The sequence below is a fragment of the Balaenoptera musculus genome, chromosome 1 (assembly GCF_009873245.2).
Source record: "Balaenoptera musculus isolate JJ_BM4_2016_0621 chromosome 1, mBalMus1.pri.v3, whole genome shotgun sequence".
Lineage (NCBI taxonomy): Eukaryota > Metazoa > Chordata > Mammalia > Artiodactyla > Balaenopteridae > Balaenoptera > Balaenoptera musculus.
Genome location: NC_045785.1, coordinates 169,648,118 through 169,675,920, shown reverse-complemented (window position 1 = coordinate 169,675,920; position 27,803 = coordinate 169,648,118). Strand labels below are relative to the sequence as shown.

The 27,803-nt window shown below is 35.9% G+C and overlaps 1 protein-coding gene across 6 annotated transcripts in view; it reads right to left on the bottom strand.

Annotated features, from left to right (window-relative positions):
* The window catches only part of ESRRG (estrogen related receptor gamma), a 624,815-nt gene that overhangs the window by 52,380 nt on the left and 544,632 nt on the right, over positions 1 to 27,803 (bottom strand). For all 6 annotated transcript variants that reach the window (XM_036841541.1, XM_036841532.1, XM_036841523.1 and 3 more), the window contains 2 exons: positions 7,590 to 7,700; positions 3,808 to 3,969 (listed from right to left, as the gene is read on the bottom strand). In XM_036841541.1, coding sequence (XP_036697436.1) covers positions 3,808 to 3,969; positions 7,590 to 7,700 — 273 coding nt within the window. The remainder of the gene's footprint in view (positions 1 to 3,807; positions 3,970 to 7,589; positions 7,701 to 27,803) is intronic.

The following is a 27,803-nucleotide window of genomic DNA, read 5'->3' as shown; positions in this document are numbered from 1 at the left end:
AACTAAAGTCAAGCATTTTCTAAAGCCCTTGTGATCTTTTTGCTTCTAGAGATAAAGTATGGTCATGTTTCAGAACAACACACTTTCCATTTATGTGATTTATTAAAGTAAGTCAACTAATTCTATTTACTGATAAAAAAAACCCCACTCCCTATGTATTCTTCTTCAGTATTTTCTTTTGTTGAATTTGTCACTTTTTTATGTAGCAAAAGCAAGTATACAAAAGTACCTTCCCAGGAGTGCAGAAAGCCTACTGATCTGATCTTATATGCTAAACTTAATTTTTAAAAAGTGTGTGTGTCTATGTGTGTGTGTGCGTGGGTGTGTGTGAGATTCCACAAACTGAGAGCAGCATAAAGAGAGCAAAGGCTTGGATTTTAGTATATTTTAAAAAAAGATTTCACTTTAGTTTTAACAGAAGCATTTTTTAAAAAAAAAGCAATTTTGAAGTGAAGATTAAGACAAGTGAAATTTCAGTTCTGATTTGGCTTTAATTCCAGCTCTGACCCCGGTTATGAGGACTAGGTCATGGTATCAAAAACACATTTTTACTTTTATCAAGGCAGAAATGAGACTTTAATCTTTATATTCTCTTTGGCTTTACCCCCTCCCCATCCCACGCTCCATGTTGCTGCCGTGCCCAGGCTCCCCTGAACCCGGGTATATAGACCAGCACGCTGGTATCACAGCATCTTTTACTTCTACCTCCAAACACTGCATGGCACACTTACTGTTATGAAATTTAAAAGCATTTCAGTGAATTCATGTTTTGCTAATCCCTCTCTGAAAAGCCAAGATACTCCTTGCAATTATTTAAAGCACCCTCCGGGTATCACGGAAACCAGAGCTGTGAATCATCACTGCAAAGTAACCTCCTCTGGCATTTGCTGGGGAGAGAGAATAACGTCAGCCCCTACCAATTCTAAGCCTCAGCTTAAGACTGAACACATAATCGTATAGCAATTGTTTCCACCACTGGAAATGCTGTTACTCATAGTTATTTAAAGTTACTGTCTTCACAAAGGTCACCAGAGCCCCTTTACTGTGACAAGTTCCTCTGTAAGCTGACATTTCTACTTAGATACACAACTGGACCCACAAATTTATCACTGACTTTTCCTCACCAGAGAGCCGCAGAAGGAGTTGGTTGACTTTTCTTGATCGTTATTATGGAACGTCTGTATAATAACAAAATATGGGCTTAACAAATTTCTTAATTCAGGGAGAACTTGGGCAGAATTCTCTGAAATAATGGGCGGTTTGGAGTCAGAGTGACATAGCCTTTTATGCTGTTGCTATTCATAACACGATCATTTTAACTTTGAAATATTTCTTTCAAAGGTAGTCAACTGGGGGACTAAACTATCCTGATTCTATTCCAGGAAGCAATGTTGAATGTGGGCTTTGAAGGCTCTGGATACATTTGTGAACTTGTGCAAGTGTTTTTACCTCTCTCTGCCCCAGATCTCCCTATCTTTGAATTAAGGATAATAATATCTGATTCCTGGGTTAGAACAATGGGTCTCAACCGGGGAAGAGGGGCATGATTTTGCCCCCCAAGAGGACATCTGGCAATGTGTGAAGACATTTTTGTTTGTTACAACTCAAGGATGCTAATAGGTAGAAACCAAGGATGTTGATAAATACCCTACAAGGAACAGGACAGGCCCCATAACAAAAGATTATCTGGTTCCAAACATCAGTTGCGTCAAGACTGAGAAACCCTGGGTTAGAATAATGTTTTTTTAAATCTGTGAGTATGTAAGTCTGTGTACGTGTGTGTGTGGATAAATGTAAATGATATAATATATATTGATTATTTTTAAAAGTTATCTGTGGACACTTCAACAAATCTTAGTTTTGTTTCTTTCTAAAACCCTTCATAACACTTTCCTTCCAAAAAAGTTTTCATACACTGTTTAGGCAAATTCTGGCTGTTTCCACTGCTACAGCTTCCAATGTCTTACCATCTTTTAGCATATTCTATTTCTATTTTTTTGCTTTTTCTAAAAACCTTATAGAATGATTACAATCCAAATGCAAATCAGCTATCCACACAATCAAATTCTCATCTTTCTTTTAGACGTAGTGACCCTTGTGGAGGTATCTCTTAAAGAATACACTCCAGCTCACCTATTTAACTAGTTTTGACTTAATTTGGGGTGCTTTATTAGCAAACAGTGTAAGACAAAGTAGCTGGTATAATACAGAGTGATGTTTAAATTAGTTTACAATTTGCTTGGCCTCATCTAGAACTGCAGTGAACAAAGCCATTCAGAAATGTCAGCTGTGTTCCCAAGCACTGTAACAAATTGTCGCCTGAACGCTGCACACCTAATGACTTCAAATTAGCTTCACTGCGATATCGCCTGACAGTTCGTTACGACTGTTAGCAACATAGCTGGCGTATCATGACCAATAAATTGGTTTCAGTGTGGGCTGGGAAAGGGACTTCCATCAATTTGATTAAAGAAATTACTGTAGCATTCAAAGCATAAAGACAAACTAGTTTAAGGAGACAGAAATAAGTTCACTGTACCAAAGAAACATGGCTCATTGTCCAAAAATTTGTTTGTAAACTATTTGAAGATCAAAGCTCAAACAAACAATAATTCAGGTAGACTACTAAAATTCTTAAACCTTGTGATCAGGTATATGTTCACTGATCTAAGGACAGGTCTGGAGAGAAAAATAATTGGATACTTTAAAATACTACTTTTGGGACTTCCCTGGGGGGCGCAGTGGATAAGACTCTGCACTCCCGATGCAGGGGGCCCGGGTTCGATCCCTGGTCAGGGAACTAGATCCCAAATGCATGCTGCAACTAAGAGTTCGCACGCCACAACTAAGGAGCCCGCCTGCCACAACTAAGACCCAGCGCAATCACATAAATAAATAAATAAATATTAAAAAAAAAACCTGAAATACTACTTTTAAGTCACCATATGAGAATATTTACAATGTCAATTGAACATTTATTTTCATAATTTATGTATAAATTCATGGTAAATATCTAATTGTAAACCAAAGCAATATGCAAATATGAAAAACAATTCAGTATAAATCGCCACTATGAACCACAAAATAAGTGATTTTTAAAAGGAAAAAAGCTATCTAGACTACTCCTGACAAAAACTTTTTTTTATTACGATATTATAGCTTTATTTAGAGTTTAGGAAGGTAAGAAAGAGTAAGTTCAGGAAGTTGTCCCATTGGCAGGCCAGGCAGGACTTATACCCAGGCTGTCTGCCTTAAAGCCCCCAATTCATAAACATTTATTTAAAGTGAAAAGGAAAAACAGAAGTATTTCCTTAGGAGAAAACTCGGACTTTTTAAAAGAATAAGGAAATATTTTAACAAGTTATATTCTCTTTATCTTAGGTTGGCAATAGTACCTTCATATGCGAAAAAATAATTAACAAGCATTCAAGATGGTACAGTTATAAAAATGGCATATGATTCTATTAGGACCAAGAAAGCACTAAATTAAGTATGACAAAAACAAATGTAAAGGTTTAAAAAAATCCTAATGAACGGGAATTTCCCGGTGGTCCAGTAGTTGAGACTCTGCGCTTTCACTGCCGATGGTTCAGGTTCAATCCCTGGTTGGGGAACTAAGTTCTCACAAGCCGTGCAGTGTGGCCAAGAACAATCAATTAATTTAAAAAATACAAATAAAAAAAGTAAATTAAAATAAATAAATAAAATTTAAAAATCCTAATGAGAAAATCGTGCATTTGCCTAAATCAACATATAAAGCCTAGGGAATTAATTGCAAACTTTTCTTTTCCATTTCAGAAAAGGTACCTGGAATATGCTTTGCCCATCCAATGATAACCACCAATTCTCGATCGGCCAAGTCGCACAGTGTAGTGAGGGCTTTGATGTCACTGTCGGGAACAGTAGGGTCAGGCATGGCATAGATCTTCTCCGGTTCAGCCACCAATAAATGTGAGACAATCTTGTTATCTGCAGAATCAGACCAGAGCACTACAAGATCACTAGTAGCATCATTCCTCTTTCGCACGTTCTAAACTAGGTGGTATTTTGAGCAAAAACAAAAAACAAAACAAAAAAATCCCTCAAACACCTATAATCAACCTCAAATATTCCATTTACGGTTCAACATATATATACTAAACAGTGTTCTGGAAAACCCATAGCAGTTGTAATAGTTCTTTGTTTCTTCTTGGCTTTACCTGCCTTTGCTGGAATGAAGCATCTGTCCTGCAATGAAATTTTTTATAGCAAACAGATAAGAGAAGTTAGATGCTTTCTGGGTCTGCTCTTTGATTCTTAGGTGGGATCTGGGGAAGCAGATTAAATAGCATACAACAGCTTTAAAATAAATATCCATATAAACCATTGAAATATAGAACATAATGTAGGAGGCAAAGAACTCCTACTGCCCATAGACATAATGGGCATGAAAGTCATTAACTGTCCTAATTCCTTTAAAGAGGAGCAAAGGTCAGAGCCCTTCTGCTGGGGTGAATTACTGACTGTATAACTCTGTCTCAGTGGGATGCACTCAATATGAACGTCTTGCCTTTCTCCCCCTCCCCACATACCCAGCCCATCTTTCAAATATAGCCAATGTCAGTTTCCAGAAAAATACTCCAACTTAAATGTGACCGTATTTCCACTTTGGAGCGTCTAATACTTTAATCCTCTATTTTCATCTGTTGTCTTTAGCTCATTCTCTGGCTCAGATTTATCTGTCTGAAATTTGTGATATATGTTTTTAAAATCCTTCATAAAATAAACACTAGAGACAAATGGAAAGCATCACATCAAATGTGTTTTATCGCTCAGGGCCATGTGAGAGTTTATGGAAGGGGTTATAAAGCCTTGCTAACGGAATGATTTTTCTTGTTGGCCCCATTTTCAATTTCTATATTTAGCTTTAGATTTGATACTTTCTTCTAAGTGAGGAAATACAAATAGGTAAGAATAAACTCAGATATTTCAACGTCTGTGTCCTATTACTCTAGAAAACTAGGGTATTAAATGGGACCTTTGTGAGCCAAGTCAAAGGTTCTTCTACGTTTACTAGACCATTTGCCTTTCCCTATACATTTTTAACTTTTTTAACTCAAAATGAAAAGACTTCATATACCTTAGAATTGAAAACATAGTTCTTTTTTTGTCTGCTGTAACAACATAACAAGGATACTTATCCAAGCTATAATTAGTAATTTTTTGATAGAGTTTAAAATTTTTACTACTATGACTGCCACATGAATTCTGTTCACTTCAAATTATCAACAGATAACCATTCAATGGCAGTAATATTCAATTATTATCAAATTAAAAATACAGATTTGGGAGGAAGTATTCCCAAATATCATATTTTCTAGAAAAGAAATTAAAATCAAATAGAGATTCTTTTTTTTTTTAATTTGTAGGATCTGAAGAGAATGACATTTGTTTCTCGTATATGCTATCGAAACAACACCCTGTTTTTTAGCTACGCTTGGAAAAGTTTCCACTTTCATTGCTCTGACAAAGCAGCAAAACCTGTCAGCAACTACTAGATCCTCAGGATTAGAAGAAAATGCAGTAATAAAGGGTACAAAAATGTAACGGAAGGAAATCGTAATTCGAGTTCTTTTAGTACAGGGAAAATGCAACCTGTTTTACCCAAGCCACTGGATACTTGACTGGGTCAGAGAAATTTGGTGGAAGCTTAGAAATTCCTATCATTCAGAAAATGGAATAGCCGGCAGCACTGTTTCTAGGTGAATCTTATTTAATGTTTCCCTAATTAGAATCAATAGAACCCAATTTTCATTCTTGGGCTTTTGTAGTACACAAACAATCAGTCAGGCTCCAGAAATCTCCCCCAGACACTTTCTGAGCAAAGCCCATGCCTAGTCTCTGACAGGATCTGAAAATTAAGTTTTATAAATGTTTGTTACCAAAATACACTAATTGGATAGACTAAGGAAAATTAACACAGAGGCCTTAAGATAATGAGTAATGATTTATTAGGAGTCCTCTTTTATCTCAGACAAATGGAGCTCATTGAAATTGCTGTAATCTTCTTAAAGGTACTTGACAAGCCTCTTCCCCATTTCTCAGGTTTCCGCCGAAAACCATAGATGTTTCTTTATCCATCCTGTGGACTTACGAATGGGCTGGTGCTCATTTTTCTCTCGGTAGAGGATATCATCAATGGTGTCAGTCGACTTCGTATAAAATGAATGAGAAATGGCCAGTCTGGATATTAGTGAATCCAGGAAAACGAAACCTCTAATGAAATTAAACATGAGTGTTTATTGCATTTTATTGTATTATCAGAAAGTTTTTTTATTCTAATGTGCAAAATCTGCTTAATGCAGTCCTAGATTGTATTTGCAGAATGCCAAACAGCTTATGCAGGCTGAGGAGAAGATGCCAGATTGGACAATTGAAGGTATAATCAACATAATGTTTTTTGGAGAGGCAAAAGGAAACCATGCCATATGTTCACTTAAGCTTTAATTTTATGTAAAACTGGTTGTTTTTTCCTTTGACATAGCTAAAATGTCCTTTCATTTACAGTTCAGGGTCTGTTTTATGTATTTAACAGATGCCCATATGCTCACACGGATGATGCATAACAGCGACCCCTCCTGGAGAATCTGAATGAGAAGAGGACACTTTTTCTCTTCCCTCGAAAGCAGATCAGAAATTACCCGTGTCTTTTCTAGAACTGCTATAGCTGCAACATCCTCTGGTGAGGGCTGGTTGTGTCTTCTGAGACAGAGACAGCTAAACGTGAGAATTGTTTCCACCAAAGCACTTTCAGTGCCTCGTATAAACTCTATGCATAAACATCCTAAAATGTTAGCCCTTTTGCACTACAGCCATGAACTGATTTTTCAGAAACTGGAACACAGTTAACTGCCTCAATCTATATTCTAGCTCTTTTTAGCTAATGACAAAGAGAATGGGGTTTGCATTTTAGCTACATACCTACCATCGTTTCAAATTGCAGCCGGGCATTATCAAACCATGGGCTTTTAAAAAAACACTTCATAATGCCCATAAGGGCATCTGAAATGGAACCACCAACCTATGCTTGTTATCAGTAGGGCCCATCCTTGTTTTAATCTATTGCTAGCGAGTGTGTTAACCTTCTATAGCTCTAAATTAATGAGGCTCCTAATGTATTTTCATTGGGAGGTTGAACAAACTCATTTAGCTAGTGAAAACTACAAAAATCACTTTCTTGTGAAATCTGAAACTAACAGCTCCAATGAACTAATGATCATGGTACGGTCCATTTTATGTACCTCTGAAAATAAAGATAACCCGTAAAATTCGCACTATATAAGCTATGCCTTGGTATGCTTACGCTTCCACAAAATGACTAGGTGAAAAAAGGTAGAGGGGGAGAAAACCATAGGAAAAAAAGATAATTAGCTGAGTTGTTGTTGCTCTTCAAAGGCAATCCTTGGGAATAAAGCCACATCTCCCCACCCCCGCCAACAAAGAGAAGTCTCGTTGGAGTCAGTAGGAATGGGCATGCCAAAACTGATGTACCTAGAGCCAGCTGGGAGGATGTCATGTGCTGGAAAGCCAGACATGTCTGCTGTACTTACATGGCTTTTTGGCTGGCTGAACCAACTGAGGGTTCAGGTATGGGCTGTTCTCCGCATCTATTCTGCGCTTGTACTTCTGCCGACCTCCACGTACTCTGTCAAGACGCACTCCTGTGGGGAAAGACAGGCGCTTCCTTACTGTTGAGGTAACTATCTTTGAGACCAATCAAATACATAGAGAGTATCATCCAAGGGTGCTAAGTAAACAGAGAGTAGATTGCAGAAGGGCCCAGGGGAAGTAGAGGAATGTAAAAAAGCGATGGCTAAACCAAGACTGCCACAGGTTGGAAACCAAACCTGGCAGAGATGACCAAGCTGAAAGACATTTAGGCAAGGCCATCAGAGTCATCTACATACCAAAGGAAAGGCACCTTTCCTTGAGAATTAATACAAAGAAACTGGAATTTGGTGCTAACACACTTTCTCAAATTAAAGACATTGGCAATGTGTATCCTCTTCATCAGTCACCCCTGAAAGCTCAATGTGTGGGCCTGAGTAGATCAGTAGACCCAGAGCTGTTCAATCCACCCCGGTCTATCAGAGGACTCCACGTGGACCTGTGGAACTGAATTGAGTTGAAAACCCCTACATGTTGTAGAGAGCTGGAACCCCACTACACAAGATGAGACGCAAGGATCGTTCCCTGTTCTAAGTCAACATGTCTCAGAAGGAGCATGTTCCTTACATTCTGACACACGTTTGTATTTTCCTTCAAATGAGAGAAAACTGAAAGCAGGTCTGGACTGAACGCAGGTCAGAAGGAGGAGATTCCTGAAAGAATTCAGGAGGCTAGAATGGCGAAGAAGGGATTTGTTAGGAGGGCAGAGATGAAGCGTGAAGCTAGAAAGTAGGCAAAAGTAGACTGGCATTTAGTAATACTTTTTCCCCATGAGTGATGGACTGGGTCAAGATTCAGGGAGGTTTTGCTGGCAGTGGATCTATAACATTAAGGAAAGGGGCAAAAGGGAAAGAAAGGGATTAAAAAGAAAGAAATGTTTCATTTACATGGGGCAGTGGGGAGGGTGCTTGTTAATAACGTGGTTTCCAGTCTGTAACTGTAAAGTTCAGGATAGAAACTTATAAATCTTTATCAAATAAAGAGAAGATTACTTGGGAGTAAGACAGAGATGAGATTCGCTTTGTGGTCTTATATTGTACCTTAATTGATAAGACAGTATTAACATTATCCATTAATAAATTCACAACCAAGTAATTCATTGTACATATTTTGGTATTTCTCAAACTGTTCAGAAGATAGATTTGGTTTAACAGTATCCTCAGTATTGTTATTTTACTGAAGGCCCTCTCAGAGCCTTTAACATGCAACTAACTCTCAAATAAAACTCTCCGAGGGAGATACAGCCTATGCAATGTTTTGCAAACCAATTTAACCAAGGATCCTGTTTTGGGAACATTTGTTAATATCACTTGGAACAGGTGAGTTGTGGTGTAACTGAATTATATGAAACAGTTTGGGAAAGGCTGATATATTTCTATGTGAATCCTGAAGGTGAATATATACTCATATGTTAAAGATGACTATCAATCCATGAGCTAAAGAAAAACATAACTTTTCATATTATCTTAATACTACTACTTTAAGAGTTGATTTCCTTTTAGTGATACACACAAACATACACTTGGTTCTAGGTAAACCCTGAAATGTCAAACTGAAACATCAGAGCAGAGTTTAACTGATATCAGGAGACAACTTCAAGAGCAAGTAAGTAGGTTTAGACAAACAAATATCAAAAAACAAAGAGCTTAGGTACAGTCTCTAAGTATTCAATGAAAATAGAGTGCTTGTGAGTCATGAAGAAACATTTCTTGACTGCTGCTTTTAGAGCAATTTTGCGCCTAGAGTTCCATTCCTTCGTTTATCTAATTTCTAATGTTCTATTTTTATTGTGTCTATATTTAATTTACTAAAGTTTAACACCTTCCCCCTTTTGCCCCCCTTTAGTCATGTTTTGTCTTTTTTCATTTCTTTCTTTCTCCAAGATATTTTTCCAGTTTATATAATGTGGTCGCATTTTGTCTGTTCATCTGAGACCCATTCAAATTTGTTTCATCATAAGAATTTAAAATTTTTCATTATAAGAGTTTAGAAAACTAAAAGCATATATAACTAAAAGTGGTATCATAACACATTTGGCATCCAGCTCCAACACAATGTGAACATTAATGTGATGATTAGAGGTGTGAAGAGAAGGCAGGATGAAACAAACAGAGAGAGAGAAAGACAATGACAGATGAAGGCTAATAAAAGGAGGAAACATTTAAAAATAACTCTGAAATTGTTAGAACCAAGAAAGCCTGACATACACACACTACTATATATAAAACAGATAATCAACAAGGACCTACTGTACAGCACAGGAAACTCTACTCAGTACTCTGTAATGATCTGTATGAGAAAAGAATCTAAAAAAGAGTGGATATATGTATATGCATAACTGACTTACTTTGCTGTACCACAGAACTAATTCAACACTGTAAATCAACTATACTCCAATAAAAATTTTAAAAATTAAAAAAAAAAAAACAAGAAAGCTCACAGAATGCATCTCAATTAGGTTTGTAGACTCCAAATTTGCTTTTGGTGTCTGTCAGGGCATGAGTTCACTATGAGCAATATAGCCTCACATGCCCAAATACTGAACAATACACTATGTATTTTCCAACACAGGAGTCAGAGCTGGTGAGTTTCTGACAATGGATTTCATCCATCCTGAAGGCCTATGGAAGAGGATCGTGGCTGAAAGACTGGATTCAAGGTCTTGGCTGGAAACAATTCTGACACAGTTATATCACACTAAAGCCACCAATCAGCTTAGCCAACTGGCCCAAGTTATGGGAGAAGTGCAACACTGAAAACTAGTTATTAAACATCATGAAGAAAAAAATACATATACTTGATTGACAGAATTTTTATTATGCATTATGGGATATTTTTTGTATTTGTAGGAATAGATCCTTTAAATACTGTGAAATAATTTTATTACTATGCATTTCCTTTCAACTTTGAACAATGAATTCCTGAAATATTCATATTATTTTTACGTGCTCCTCCAAAATCTAAAGGAGTGTTCTCACTCTTATGTTCATTCTCGCTTTCTCGTTCTCCTTTTCCCTCTTCTTCTCGCTTTCTTCCCTCCCCCTCACCTCCTTTCAGTGTGTGGGTAGATAAACTACTATCTATCCATCCATCCATCCATACCATCTACATATCTATCCAGTTTCTAAATATTCAAGTACTTTTTTACCAAAGCCATCATTTAACGCGTTCTTTACTTCCTAAAATAAAGATCAGTTGGACAAAGCATTCTTTTATGATTTATAACTTTATGTATATAGTATTCAGTAGATGACTGTAGAGGGAAAAAATTAGATATTAATACTACATAATTAACAATTAATACAATTATGTAGCGAAAGTTGATGGGCAGTCAATATACAGAAAAATTGTTCCTGCCAAGTTTAGATAACAATTAATGGTAAAAATTTCTAGAGTCGATATATTTTAAAAGATCATAATAACTTTTATGTGAAATTTTTATTCCCATTTTAGGGGGTTAAAAGTAGGCAAATATCAACAATCTCAAGTAAAAAATATTTATACTGCTTTTAATCTCTTTTCAAAATCTGGAAAATCTTCTTTTTATGCATCTTCTAGTGATATGATGATAATGATAATGATTTAGTTTAGCTGACTTCATACTCAGTGAAATGTCTGAACTCAAATCCTAGTAACACACCTGCAACTACTTCTACATCATACTAAAATTATTCATCAATTTATTCAGTTCTGTTGGAGAAAAAACATAGTCAGTAAAACCAGTTTTTTTTTCCCCCAAGGACAATCATATAACACGGAAATACACAAGTGACATAGGTCTCAAAGTTAAATCAGCCCAAACTATGTGTTCAAACATGTGGACCCAGCTTCTTTATTTGTGCATCTTTGAAAATAAACAGATGTATTCATCTGAGTCATAATAATATATGCACTGAAACTTTAATAATGTTATTTTAAAGAGTCTGATAAAACAATACTATACAGATATCATTAAGAAGTCTATTTTCACATATATACGCTACTATGTATAAAATAGATAACTAATGAGAACCTACTCTATAGCACAGAGAACTCTACTTGGTGCTCTGTGGTGACCTAAGTGGGAAGGAAATCCAAAAAAGAGGGTATGTATGTATACATATGGCTGATTCACTTTGCTGTACAGCAGAAACTGACACAGCAGTGTAAAGCAATTATACGCCAATAAATAAATAAATAAATAAGTCTATTTTCAGTATATTTCTAGTTTTAAAGTTTTTCCAGAAAAATGTTTCCAACTGTAATAATATAATAATTTATTCCTAAATATTATATGAAGAACATGGAAAAAAGTAAGGCATAGTTTGCAAATCAGAATGGTTTCTTTCTGGCTCTTTCATTAACAAGCTCTGTAAATTTTGTTGAGTTCCTTAACCTGTTTGCTTTTCCAAATATAAGATGGATATTAAGACAATAACCTCCCTGGTGTTCTGCTTTAATGATCCAATTATATTAATATAAGGTACTAATATATTTGGATATTATACTAATATACTAATATACTTGGATATTATACAAATGCATTATTAAATATCTTATAAACTTTAAAATCCCAAGGAAATTGCCATTATATCATTATTTTGTTGAAATATTACTATATTATTTATTGAAATATATTTTGCATCGTGATCATTTTTTGAAAATCTACCCCCATGGAGTGTGACAGTCTACCCTGCCTCAATTCTGTAGGTAAACACATTTGAGGTATAATTGAATGGTAAGATAATACAAAGGATAAAACCGAAATAATGACATTATTTGATGTCTAAGTGATTACAGAAATATTTGGTATCCCATTCTATTTGCTGCTCATCCCTGTCACTAATAATATCATTTAGAGTTTATTTTAGAACAGATACAGAAACTAACCCAAAGTCTATGAAAAAGAAAAATGCTATCTCTGAGTTTAGCTAGAAACACACAATACAAAGTTAAGTAGAGAATTGATAATTATCCAATTAACCTAATACATTTCATTTAAAAGTCTCTATTTTCAGCAGAAACAAACAAAAAACAACAACAGTATTTACCATCAGGACCTGGAAAATCCAGATTTGCCATAAACAAACATTAATCTAATCCAAATATTTCCACTTACAATGGCAAAGCCTGTCTCTCTACATCTTTACAATCTTAAATACAAACAATTTCTGTTTGGACTCCACTTGTAAACCATTTTTGAAAAACTTTAAAAAGGAAGATTTCTCCCAGTAAATAAGATACCCACAATGTTCAATGTTTGACAGGATTTGAAGTTAATTAAGGCAACTGGATTTTCTATTCATGTGGAGTCTGCCATTACCCCTTTCGTTTTTTAAATAAAAAATTTTAATAGTTGACATTACCTACCAAACAGAACGCTTCACATCACTTTTTCTATCAAATACTGCATGTGCCTACATTGCCACAAGGGAATCACAAATCTCATAAGTTGTCAGAATTTACAAAATTGAGGAAGCAGGAATAGGGCAAGAAGGAAAAAAAACAAAACAACAAAAACCGCTATGAGGCACATAAATGCCAAAAGAAGTAAAACAGTTCAGCACAAGGCCTTCTTAGGTCAGCTAATTTTAAGTCTACATTTTATGCCCAAATGCAAATTTTTACAATATTATATAGTCCAAAGACAAAAGTATTTTTCACATTTTTAATAGCACAAAGTCATTTCATAGGATAATAAAAAAATCTCCCCTTCAGAGAATTACACAAGGCTATCCTAGCCTACTTCGTTATATTAAAGACAAGCCTTTTTATAACGTTGTTCTTAAACAAAGGTTTGCTAAAAACGTTAATTACATAGACCCCTGGAATACTTAAGAAAGATGCAAATAGTCATATTAAAGTAATGATAATTTTTTAAAAGATAGTGAAATAATATTTTAAAAGATTAGTGACTTTAATGACTACTAAATAAATAGTTGGATCATTTAAATGTTATCCAACACGACTTGTAATTGAGGATAAGGAGCAGCCTGGGAAAGTAAAACTTATGATGCAAGAAGGTGAAGAAGGTGGGAACGGTCTCCTCCACGATGTCTCTGCTACTGCGGCTCCCTTTGCTGCGGAAGGGAATCCGGCTCTTTCCGTTCAGGAAAAGAAGTACCTAGAAGCGCCCTTGAATTTGCCTGAGATTTCTGTGAGGGAACCATCATAAACAGAGGGTGGAGAAAATCCCTTTGAGGGGCTGTAGGAAAGGAAGCAAAGGCAGATCGGCAGAATCAAGACACAGCGGCGAGAATTTTAGTGGCAGCCTGTGATGGGATTCTTCCTCGTAACAGCATCCTTACAGAGAGTACCAGCTTTACCTACAGTATTTGTGCATATTTATAGGTACCCCAGTAAAGGGATGAGTGAAAATTATTTGTACATTGATGCAAATACTCCAGGGAGAATCTAACCATATTAAATTCTGGAGGATCATGAGAGACAATAAAACACACCAAGCCCTAGTTATCTTCTCTTACTATTATTGCCCTTTCTCAAAATAGACAGTGATACTGTTCAACATGGCTTCATGATTTCGTTCCTTTCTTCCTATCTCAGCAAACTTTTGACTCCTGATATCTGCATCTCCTGAACAAGCAATGTCTTCATTGATAGTGGAATGACTTAATCTCTGTATGAAGTGTCTTGGAATCAACCAAAACACCCATTGGTTATTGAGAGCTGCTTCTATTCCAGGCAATGGGTTAATTGTTTTACGTACATGAACACATTTAACACTTACAGCAATCCTATGAAGCAGGTGCTATTATTATCCCATTTTACAACACTATGTTTATACTGCTTCTCTGTCATCAAATTCTATTTTTGGGAAAGAGCATGTGGTATAGACTCCAAAAGCAGAAGCACGGGCAGATAAAACCCAATTACTGCGGTAAACAATACTCGCACCCTGATAGGGGGTGCATGCAAAGAGCAAGGCAGAATGATGAACTAGCACGAGGAGAGAGGAATACTTTTACTCCGCTGAAGGGCTAGGCATTTTGCATCTATGACTCTATAAAGCGTCTCCACTTAGAAGAAGTTTATAGCTATGAGACTGTTGGCAAACCAAAAATGATAAAAAAGATTCAGTCGGTCTGCTTTTCTCTTGAGGCAGGGACCCAGAGATATTCATTTCCTCGCTCCCTGTTCCTCTTTAAAATGTCACTGAAATAAGACAAGGACTGTTTTGCCAGGGCCATGGAGGCAAAGCAACATTCTGGCTGAGTTTTACAGTTTAGAAGAAGACCCCGATGGCGGCTTTTCAGTTAGACACCTTGACGAATGGTTACATCTACTTCCGCTGAAATAGCATGACAACAATTCAGGAACTTTGGAAATAGCTTGGTTGCATGTGGAAGCACTATAAGATCTGCTGAAATAAAAGGGAAAAATCACACAGGGAGAGAAAATGCATATCCATTAGGCGGGCTTTTTTTTTTTTTTTTTTTTTTAACTGAGTCCTCAGTCACTAAAAGAGATAAAAGCCAGGACTCACATTAAAGCTTCCTTGCTCTACAGATGAATTAACAATTAGCAAAGGGAAGTCTTTCATTTTGGTCTCTTGGTAGCTATCTGGACTATTAAACATGTGAGGCTTGCATAGGAAATTACAAAGGCTTCCCTCTGTTTCAGATTCAAGCTGCATCCAAAATATATTTGTAGGTTTCTGTGCACAGGACATAGCCACAAAGAAGTCTCTCCTTCTTTTTTTTCAAGGTGTGATTCACTGCTCTTGGCTGGTTCTGAGGCGTATGTGCTAAATTTATAATCTGGCTGAGAGCCAAAATCAAAATCATAGAAAACTGAAAAAGACATAGTTTACAAAATATTTTGCAGGGAAAATATTATTCCACCAGGGGTCCAGTTGCTTCATCTGAAGCATGGAGCCCTAATCTATGACACATACAAGTACAAATTAGGTCATCTGCAACAGGTGACAAGTTTTAATTGAATGTCTTCTGTCTGCAATTCTGACAAAAGGTGAATAGAAATAAATGGGTCTTGGTAAGACGGCTCTGAGCCTTACAATACCCAATATCTCATTATTTTTAAACAGCTATCTATAAACTGATGCTGACAAGCCTTGAACCTTTTATTTCTGCTCAAGATGAGGTGGCTGTGAAGGGGAGAAAAAAAAAAAGGAAAGAAAAAGGGGCATCCAGAACATTACATTAAACATGCAATACCTACCATTATTACTTCCCCAATGTAATTAAAGGAAATCTCCTATTCAAAAGGCACTATTTCTTACTTTGCTTGATGTCAGAGAGAAAGAGAAAGAGAGCGAGCGAGCGAGTTTGCTTGGTCTGTATTTGCTAAACATAGAGACTGCCTTTAAAGAAAAAAAAGAAAATCTTCCCTTTCTTTCTCTTTTGCCTGTTAAAAATTTCATAAACTATTGAAAGAGATACTGCGGTGACTTAAACCTATCTGAACTCTATTTTGTCTGGTTACTATTTAATACTGGTGACTCTTCCCTTTATCCTTTTCGAAATTGCCTTCTCATGTGAATAAAGTTGTGAATTAGTGGGTAAAGACATGAAATGTGGTTGCACATCACCATCAGGAAAAGTGATTCTACTAATTCACAATTAAATGTGACACTGAAAGCAATAAGTTTAACACAATAATAACGGTGTACAGCACCCCATGGGGATGCTCTGTAAACAGAAGCACAAATATTATTTATGCAAAATTCAATGCCCTGTAAAAATGAATTAAAAATGAAATCAACCAGGCTGGTTTATAAGTTGTGGGTTGAAAGTCACAGTCACTGTGTTTCATCCAATGGAGAGGAATACAGTGGAGTCTAGTGAACAAAAAAACCACACGTGGATTTCAAAGAGAATATAAGTAGTGGGAGAAAAAAAAAAAAGGAAGTAGGTGACAGAGAAAGATGGTGGTGAGTCTGGAGGTCATTTGGTTTTAGCATGTGTGATTCTAGATCACGTGGGCAACCAAAGTAGAGTTCAGCTCAAAAGAGAAGCTTATGGTCACTTTAGTAGGGGAAAACTTCAAGCCCTGGCCAATTTGTTAGGAACTCAGCACAGTTAATAAAAATGCATTACCAGACTCAAGCAGAAATTCCAAGAGCCAATTCTAAGATACCAAAGTGACACATGGTGTTTAATGAATATTTTTCTGGTGATTATGATTTTGCGAAGTTGAGACTGGAAATAAAGTAAATCTAGCAGAAAGAACATATGTCTGGGTCATGTGAAAAAAAGAATTGTACCAAAAACACAAAATACATAGGAAAAAAAAATCAGTTCAATAGAGATCAAATGTTAACATAACATTAATGTATACACGCCCAAATCTCGTATCAGTGAGAAATTTTCTTGTGACACTGTGACGTTTATTTCTTATTTCTTGTGACACCAGCAGCAATAAGTTTAATACAATAATAATAGTAATAACAATGCACAGCACTCCATGGGGATTCTCTGTGTAAACAGAAGCACAAAGAATATTTATGCAAAATTCAATGCCCTGTGAAAATGAATTAAATATGAAATTAAGCTGGTATTCAAGTAGCTGGAATGAGAGCCATAGTCACTGCATTACATTCAATGGAGAGGAACACAGTGGAGCCCAGTGGCCTCCCTGTAAGGTTTTAGTGGAGTAAACAAGAAATGCCATGGACTGAATGTTTGTGTTCTCCCAAAATTCATATGTTGAAACTGAATCCCCAATGGGATAGTATTTGGAGGTGAGGCCTTGGGGGTGATTAGGTTATGAAGGTGCAGCCCTCATGATGGGCTTAGTGCCCTTATAAAGGAGTTCCCAGAGAGCTCCCAGGCCCTTCCCACCACATGAGGACAACAAGAAGCCTATCTATCAACCAGGAAACCCTCACTGAACACTGAGTCTGCCAGTGCCTTGATCTTGGACTTCTCAGCCTCTAGAACTGTGAGAAATAAATTTCTCTTCTTTATAAGCCACCCAGTCTATGGTATTCTGTTATAGCAGCCCAAATGGAATATAACAAGAAGAAATGAAGAAACATTAAAAAAAAAAAAAGACTCAGCCATAAAAAAGAATGAAATAATGCCATGTGCAGCAACATGGATGGACCTAGAGATGATCATACTAAGTGAAGTAAGTCAGAAAGAGAAAGACAAATACCATATGATATCACTTACATGTGGAATCTAAAATACAACACAAATGAACATATCTATGAAACAAAAACAGACTCACAAACATAGAGGACAGACTTGACTTGTGGCTGTCAAGGGGGACGGGGGGAGGAGGGCAGGAGGGAAGCATTGGGAGTTTGGGAGGAGCAGATGAAAACTACTGTATGCAGGATGGATAAACAACAAGGTCCTACTGTACAGCACAGGGAACTATATTCAATATCCTGTGATAAATCGTGTTAGAAAAGAATATGAAAAAGAATATGTATATATGTATAACTGAATCATTTTGCTGTACAGCAGAAATTAATACGACATTGTAAATCAGCTAGACTTCAATAAAATTTTTTTAAAAAGGAGGAAGTTTAGAGAGATACTCTACAATGGGTTGATTCAAGGTCTAATGTGAAATAAAGAAAATACAATGGTTTCCACCCCCTTCTCATCCAAATCTGTATACCATCGCTAACCTCCATTCATCTGCCAACTGTGCTGCTAAGTATTTGTGAGGAAAGTTAATGGAGAAAAAGGAAAGGAAACCAAGAGAGAGCATGAGAGCCTGGTCTAAGCCTTGTAGAAATGCAGACATGGAGAACACGCATGGCGGATTCAGAACGCACTGCCAGCTGCCTCGAGTCCACAAGAGCACATTTTCAAGCCAATTAAAATCCAGTTTTCCTCTCCCAAAGTTGACAAATCAGACTGTTGGGGAATTTAAGACCTAGTGAGAAAAACTAGGGTAGAATAATCATGAGTGGCAGTGATCATAAAAAAGCACTTATACATAAATGATATACTCACTAAAATTAAAGACAAATATGAAAAGACTATCAATGACAGACACACTAATTAAGTCATGTTTCCTGTGCAATTAATTTCCATTTATCATCCTTTGATCTCTTGAATATTTCTAGGATCTTCCTTCTAGCTGGTTTCAGCAAGATGACTGTAAATTCAGTTTGAGTTGCTGTAGATAATAGGCATATGAAAAGACTTTTTTAGAAACATCTGGTTTTTAAACCAAACGTTTAATGACACTCTTATGTTACTACTCTGAGCATATTGGTTTTAATACGGTGCTACTCCAGGTTCATGTTTAATTGATATATAATGTTGAAGATTTGGTGGAGAGTTATACATAAGTAAATGTAAACATATCAAGATTTTCAGTCAAGGAAAATAACAATTAGGAAAGCGCTTATTCTGAGGCCAAAAAAGAAAATTGTACATTTAAGTGCTGTGGCAAGGTGAGGTCCATAGGCTGTACTTTTATTCTTAAATTAGGATGTGTCAAGAGTGTGTAAAAAAGAAAACACCAATGACATTTCCAGATGCCAAATAGAGTGGGTCTTGGCTGAGGAAAGCCTGTATCTGTACCAGGTCATAAATTTCCTGAAAGACTTCCCTGTGTGTAGCTGTTACAGGAGGGGCTCGCTGGGAGGTACTGCCAGGATGCTCACAATGGTCCACAAGGCCAGGAGGAATCTTGAAATCCTAAAGGCGCCAAGAAAAGAAAAACACGCTTTTCCAGCCACAAGGCGGCTCAAGGCTAGATGTTGGGAGTAAGTCTCTAAGTGTCACTGCCTCATAGAGAAGGAGGCAGAATTTCCCACGAAAATCTCCTTGCAGTATTCCAAACCACATTTTCTTACTCCTTCCTGCCAACAGGCTTGCTCTCTATTTTTAAAACGTAATCTGGGTTAGGGACCTCCCTGGTGGCGCAGTGGTTAAGAATCCGCCTGCCAATGCAGGGAACACGGGTTCGAGCCCTGGTCCGGGAAGATCCCACATGCTGTGGAGCAACTAAGCCCGTGCGCCACAACTACTGAGCCTGCGCTCTAGAGCCCGTGTGCCACAACTACTGAAGCCCGCGCACCTAGAGCCCGTGTTCCGCAGCAAGAGAAGCCACCGCAATGAGAAGCCCGCATACCGCAACGAAGAGTAGCCCCGCTCGCCGCAACTAGAGAAAAGCCTGCGCACAGCAACGAAGACCCAATGCAGCCAAAAAAAAAAAAAAAAAAAAAAAAAAAAAATATATATATATATATATATATATATAAACTCAAACTTCCAAATATTTTATTTATTATGTATATTCATAATTCCACCACAAAAGTTGAGGGTTGAGGGCATGGTGAGAAATGACACTCTAACTGAAATAGCTTCAAAGGATCAAAATACAGCCAGATGATTTTGACGTATATTTTAATTGCATGTTGCTTTGTCATGGCCCATGCAGTATATGTCACATGCCTGCCACGTAGTAGATACTCAAAAATATTGAGTAAGTGAATAAATCAATTTACAACATGCTTTATAGCCATGTACTAATCAGGTTTTTTTTTGTTTTCATTTGTTTGTTTTTCTTTTGATATTTCTAAATCTGGAATGTATACACAGAAAGATATGGACCTCTTGTCAATTCTCTCAGTAATTCTTGCTTATCATGTCTTTCTTAATGCACTAGTATATTGTAACTTTAGAAAGGTATAGAGAGCTTGAAGGTGACAAAACAGCATGAAGCACTGAAAAAAAAGAGCGTTGCTGAAAGGTAGGACATACGAATTTAATTTTTCAATATTCATCCTGGTAGTGTAAGAGGAAACAGCATTTGATTTGCTGGGAAAACCTCAAATAGATATTAAGAAAAATTTACTAATCAGAATTATATTTAGATACTAATTATTGAGCAAGCAAGACCAAGGTCCCTATACTTGGGAAATTTGATAAATGGAGAAAACCATTCTCTTTCCTAGACACTTTGATTACTCTTCTGCCTGGAAGCAGATGAATGAGTTTGATCACGTGTTAAGCTCTCTTCCAGTTCTAAGATTCTATGAATGAAATGGTGTACTTAAAAAGATGGAATTGACCCACAGATTCAGAGTACAACGACTGCCTTGGCAGTGGGAAACATCAACATACTTCATATCTTAAATCAGGAAGACCAAAGCCAAATGGATAGCATTAATGAACCAGAAGAGCAGAAAGCTTTCTGGCACAGGCCTCAGCCTTCCCCTCACACTGACCTTGGCCAAATGCATTTCCTTTTGTTCTTGACAACAATACAGCAAATAAAGTGCCCATGTTTGAAAAACGCTTCTAACTTACTACTGCATTAGGAAAAGATCAATGCCTGTTGCATATGGCTGTGGAGACTGAAGGATGGAAAATTAGGAACAGCTTTAGATTTGTGGGCATTTTACAACATAGAGACTAGATTATGCTAAGGAGAGGAGAATATGACCTAATAATGGAGATTTTGAAAACAAGCAATGAGTAGCTAATACCTATGCTGTTACTTAACTGAATTTCATCTGGAGTTTCAAAATAAAAAGGCTAAATAGGATCAGATTTCAGTAAATATACCACAAAATAATGTTTCATCTCAACATCTATAGTCACCCTTTTTTTCAGAAATTACAGTATATATATAATGTAAATATGCACACGTATACATAAACACATAGATATAGAAATAGATAAACACACACAAATTCTAAACCAATGATACACTGTTCAGTTTCTGTATTTTCCTGATAATGATTTGTCTGGCCAAATGATTCTGTGAGAATTATTTATTTGCAAGATTTTCCATCCAAAGAAAACCCATGTTACATGAGTTTATATTGATATTTATATCAGGAGTTGCAAATTCAAACAACTACTGCAATGTCAAGTGAATAAGTGAAATGGACTGTGTGTTTAAAAAGTTGGTAGCTATTTAGAAATTATCCTTTTATTTTATTTAGGCCTTCATTATATAAGAGCATAACCTAATTGCATAATTGCTTAAGTTGTTCTATACGCTATACTTTGAAATTCTATTTTAAAAATGCTATTATCCACAGACATAGAAAACAAACTTATGGTTACCAAAGGGGAAAGGAGGTGGAGGGATAGATTAGGAGTTTGGGATTGACATACACGCACTACTGTATATAAAATAAATAACCAACAAGGACCTACTGTATAGCACAGGGAACTCTACTCAGTATTTTGTGATAACCTGTAAGGGAAAATAATCTGAAAAAGAATATTTATAAACATATGTGTATAACTGAATCAGTTTGCTATACACCTGAAACTAACATAACATTGTAAACCAATTATACTTCAATAAAAAAATAAAATTAAAAAATGCTATTTAGTAGGGTTTTAGGTAAAATAATGTATAAAAATATTAGGATTCTCATTAGAAATCATTTCAAACAAGAGTAAAAAATGAACCATCGATGCCCACACATAGCACCTGTCAGTTAAGAATGTTGACATGTTTTGATCCACACAAGTCCTCTTAAAGAATCTTGCTTAAATAAGCACAAGTCTCCATTGTGTTTTACAGTAAATGGCAGCAGAGGCTTTCTTGAAATTCATCCATTATGTTTACTAAATATCTTGACTCTTTGAAGGAACATCTTTCTGCCTAGTGAAATCTGTTGGAACCTGCAAAGTCAATTCTTGTAATACAATTGTTGTGTCTTGATTGTCACTAAGATTACACCAAATTAACCATCACTGGGAATTAGCTGACAAAGAACCACTCTTTTGTTGGCCTAGACCCTTCCTCCCCCAGCTTTTTGTGTTATATGGAAGTGAAGGTCTTTGACATGGCAAAAGAGTAAGATGTTGCTGAATGCTTTTTGGAACCGTCCTAGGAGGAATTTGGTTTTAACAGCGTTTTCTTTGGGTTGGTAGGTCATGGAATACAATGGACCAGAAGATGCTGTTGATGGCCGGAGGGGGTGGGTGTGGCTGGGAGATGGCCAAGACAGTGTTACTATCGAAGATATTATGAGAAAAGAAAGGGAAAGAAATTGAATTTGAAAAGACTCTTGAGTGTTTTAAAAATAAAACCTATACGTTTAAAAGAAGGTGGTCAGGGGACTTCCCTAGTGGTCCAGTGGTTAAGACTTCGCCTTCCAATGCAGGCGGTGCGGGTTCCATCCCTGGTAGGGGAGCTAAGATCCCACATGCCTCGCAGCCAAAAAACCAAAGCATAAAACAGAAGCAATATGGTAACAAGTTCAATAAAGACTTTAAAAATGGTCCACATCAAAAAATTAAAAATTAAAAATTAAAAAAAATAAATACAAGAAGGTGGTAACAATCACTTTTCCATTAACTGTTTAAGAATATGCAAGCACATTATGGAACTTTCCATGAGCCAAATAACATAGTACATGGGGCAAAAAAGTGAGTCTTTACACAGGCTATGACATACACTGGACAGCCAACAGTAACATACCATTAAAGCCAGGATCAGTAAAAATATAAACCTATTCATGATAGGGGAAAGTCAAATCTGTATATCTGCTGAACTAAATGGTTATATCATAATTCCTACAATACCATACCACTCGAACAACGGGGGCCTCTGACAGAGAGGTAAGGGCCTCCTCTAACTCTGTGTATTTCAGAAACTCACTTTTACAAGCTTCTTATCTCTGCTGCCAACAAGAGAACTGGATAGGAATCCCCTGGAAGTCGTCATCCCAATGACCTAATCAGTCAAGAAGGTTGCTGTTGGGCAGCAATGACCTCCCACCCTGCCCACTATCCACAGGGGCTTCCTGCTAAGCCCTCAGGGTCCCTACTGGCCAAGGAAATGGAAGACCTTGAAACTGAAGCCAAGTCATGACATGGCAGGTCAAGAAAGCACAGCAATAATAAAGAATATCCTTCAATGTCATAATAACATTTCCATCACAATGCTGAGACTGGAAAAAAGTACAATACTTAGATTTAAAAGAAAGTTTTAGATAGTCATATATCTTGGTTTACTCATGCCTTTAGCCATGTCCTAAGGGAGATAGTCAACACAGTCAAGAATTTATGTGATTTTGGGGGAGGAAACATAGAAAAGTCACTCTTATCAGCATTCTTCCTTACTTCTCTCATCTGGCCACCCAATTTAATTTTATATGTGTATTCATACCCACACATAAACATATATACACATGTATGTATTATGTAGATATGTATAGGACCGATCAGAACTTTCTAAAATAAATGATATATTTTGCAAATCAAGGTACTTTGTTGTTAAAACATATTATAAATGGGAGAAACATAAATGCATTAGTAAGCTCTTCTGAGCATTTTTTTTTTTTTTTGCTGTGTGGCATGTGGGATCTTAGTTCCCTGACCAGGGATCGAACTCGTGCCCCCTGCATTGGAAGCATGGAGTCTTAACCACTGGACCACCAGGGAAGTCCCTCTTCTGAGCATTTCTTGCCTGGCCACTATTGGAATGATTCCACAGATTTCAAATAATTTTCCAGCCATGATAAAAAATTTGCATATTTTTAAAATGCTTACATTACTTCATGTATTTTACTCGCTACTTATAAAATCAAGGAAAATAACAAAAGTACTGTTTAGTATTAAGATGGGAAAAAAATAGAGCTCAGCTCAGTAATTCTTTGCACATCTTCCATAATATGATGTGCTTTTTAACTGCTGAGGGTATGATTCAAGAATATCAGCATGTAATGGAGTGGTTTTAAGACCAGTTGTATGCTGAATACTTGAAAGACCTCAAGGTACCAAACATACTCAGTAAATGTTCATTGTTAACAAGAATGAAACTAAAAATAACTGCAATTATTTTAATTATTGTTCTAATAAAATGACAGTTCATTCATCTATTAACACGTATTCAGTCAAAAATTGAGATAAATTTAAAAAGTTAAACAGGATACAGAAGGGGTCTGGTATGAAGGTAAAAAGAAATCATCTACAGAAAATACTGCTTGGTATTTTCTATGTTTCCCTGGTGCTTATTATGGATTTTTTTTTCAAGATTGAGATACACTTAAAGAAAATGGGGAAATTAAAAATATGGCATGGACTCTGTAAATCTAAACTGCCACATTTAGTAAACTGCTAATGTGTACTGAATTTTCATGTGAAGTTTTTAGCACAGGACTACACCAAACATTGTACTATCTCTAAATTTGAATCATATGTTGCCTATTTAAGAGAACATGGTGGACAAGTCTGGATTTAGAATATAAAATTATAAAATTTCTCTTGAAATCAAGGACTTAAGCACAGAATAAAGGAGTAAATACATCCTAAGATAGTCCCCGAAAAAATGGGGGAGGAAATCTGATCTTTGAGAAAAAATACTTTCAAAAGTGGGATGTTAACAATTTCAAATAATGTCAAAATAAATGTTTGTAAACAGTTATTCATAATCTTAAAAGTATCACCATAACATGTTGCTACTAGATAATGCAACATAAATAGAAATAGAGGACCGATTATATAAATTTTATCAATCCAATGACTGAATCCAATGAACACACATAAAAATAAAGTTATTTTATATTTTAAAAATTATTTTACTTTTTCAAGAAATTCCAGTAAGTAACAATATTCTACTTTTCATATAATGAAATGTGAATATATACAAAGGATAATTCAGAACCACAGTAATAATTCCTTACACTGAAAATTCAAATCTTTACAACTTTCCCACTTTCCTATGTGGCATAAGTATAGTTTCTGAAGCTACCTGGGTTTCAGCTTCTTTAGCAAAACAAGCTTTAGCACAATCTTTCAAGATTCTGGAATAAAAATTGCTTTTAAAACATCTGAAAAGAAGAACTTTGAAAGATATTTTTGTCATGGATGAAATAGCTGTGGTTTTGAAAACCAATAATCAATGTTTTCTTTTAAAGCAAAATAATGGCAAAGTTAAAAGGTACATTAACTTTGGCCATTAGAGGGATGTGTTAATTATTTTTAAAATATAATACCTAATAATGATACAACTATTAAGTGAAATCATAAAGAACTCCCCGTCAACTTCTAATTGTCCAAGGAAGCTAATAGCCTAAGTAACTTTTGGGTTTCCAGAACCTTCCTTTATTAGCACTTTTGTAACACTTGAGACATTTTATCCTACTTACAACTTCTACATCTGCTGTCCAAACAATGCCCATATGATGATTGAAAGTTTAACAAATAGTATCATATTATTGATATTTCAATATGGATTAGGTATTATAAATCTCATATAGATAGCAAACTGGCAATGGAAGTAAAATAACTATATATTTAATGTAAACAATTCAGACATGCATTCCATGGAATTCTGAGCAAGAAAATCATTTTTGAAAAATTATAATTAATTCCACAATCTATAATTTTGCTTCAAATCAATGCTTTGGATCAAAATGAAACTACATTCAGGAACTCTAATGCATTTAGTAATAGACAGACAATCTACACCTCAGCTGCAGTGGTCTCACTCTGAAATTTTAAAAGAAAGCAGTAGCAATTTTACTGTAATCTGATAAAGAAGCATTTGGACCTTTGGGGAAGGAGTTAATGAATTATAGATCTGAAACCAAGTTCCATGGATTCACTGTGGACTTTTATTCTAATAGTTAAAGTACATGTCTATCAAATTGCTTATGAGGACAAATTTATGGAAAATAAGCAAGAGTAAAGCTTTGTTCTTATTAAGAAACATGAATATGTATGTAATTTTCGCCAGACTAAATTAACCCAAAAATGAATGAATAAAAAAAAAATAAGGACAATAATTGTCACCAGAGAAGGCTTGCTTCCCTTCCTGCTCTTACAAAAGCATTTATGTTTAGAGTTTCAAAAAAGAACTCATATTTTTCGAATAAAACTATTTGGAAAGAGACAAAAGAAAAGGAATCTGTGAGGAAACCTTTACAGAGCAAGAAACATGCACAGTGTTACCCCCTTAGTAATAAACCTTTTTGAAGCAGGGGTAGCCTGTAGGCTTGCTATGAACGTAATACATGATAATTAGTGTTCGTGCAAGCAGTACACTATTGCTGAGGTGTGTCCATTTCCTAAGCATGACTCTATTTACAAAGGTTACATTGAGCCATTAAGCCAAATTTTACATTAAACATCTTTTGAAACTTCAGGGACTCTGAATAGAGTAAAATCCCATTTTAGCAGCAACAGTACCAATATGAAATGAGTATGAAATATATCATAGATAGTTGTGCAAATCCCTCCCCGTCTTTGTGGGCATGTTTACATGTGTTCTCCCTGGCGAATACTCAGTCATCAATTCATCTGAACCAATATCAATACATAAATGGATTATACCTGTGATTTTACCTTTATTTTCAATCTAATGGTTTAATTTGATGTCCGCTAATCATTAGGGATTTTAGAATGTAAAATCAGTACAATTTGACTTTAGCAAACTTGCAAATTATACTGTTCTTATCTTTCTCATCTTCTCGGGCTATTGTTTCTTCTATAACCTTTTAATATGTGAAGACCTGAGAGCGAGGAACTAATATATCAAACAACAACAACGAAATCCAGGCAATCTGGTTCATTTCTATTAATAAATTTATTACTATGATTTAACTCTGGCATTGCCTTATATAAAATAGAAATAAATAGCTATAATTTTAATACCTTTATGTTCCAGACATTTCAAATATATCAATCTACCTCAAAGACTCTGGAATACAGTAAGTAAAAACACCCAAGTGAATTATTAATGTCTACAAGGCACTTTCACGTAGATCATCTCATTTAACTCATAACTCAGTGTTGTAAACATACGATTAATATTATTATTAATAATAATATTTCAGGCTCAGAGGAGATGAGCAACTTGTGATCAAGATCTTGGACCTATTTTTCTAATTGCAAGTGTTCTTTATACTCTTGTATATATATCTCCATTTTCCACAACTCTAGCAAATTTATAAAAAATAAGAAGAAATAGAAAAAAGAAAATAATAATAGCAGATAATTTACTCATTGATCTCCCCACCCCTTTGCCCCCCAAACAAGCACTTTGAGTATCTCCTGGGCCCTTCTCTGAGAACTTGCAGTCGATGGGAACAAAGTGAAGGGCAGGAATCTATCTACAGGACATGAAGTGTGTTATCACCAAGGTTCACGACTGAGGTTGTGGCAGGGAAAGAGAAGACAGAGTCAAAGGAAGAG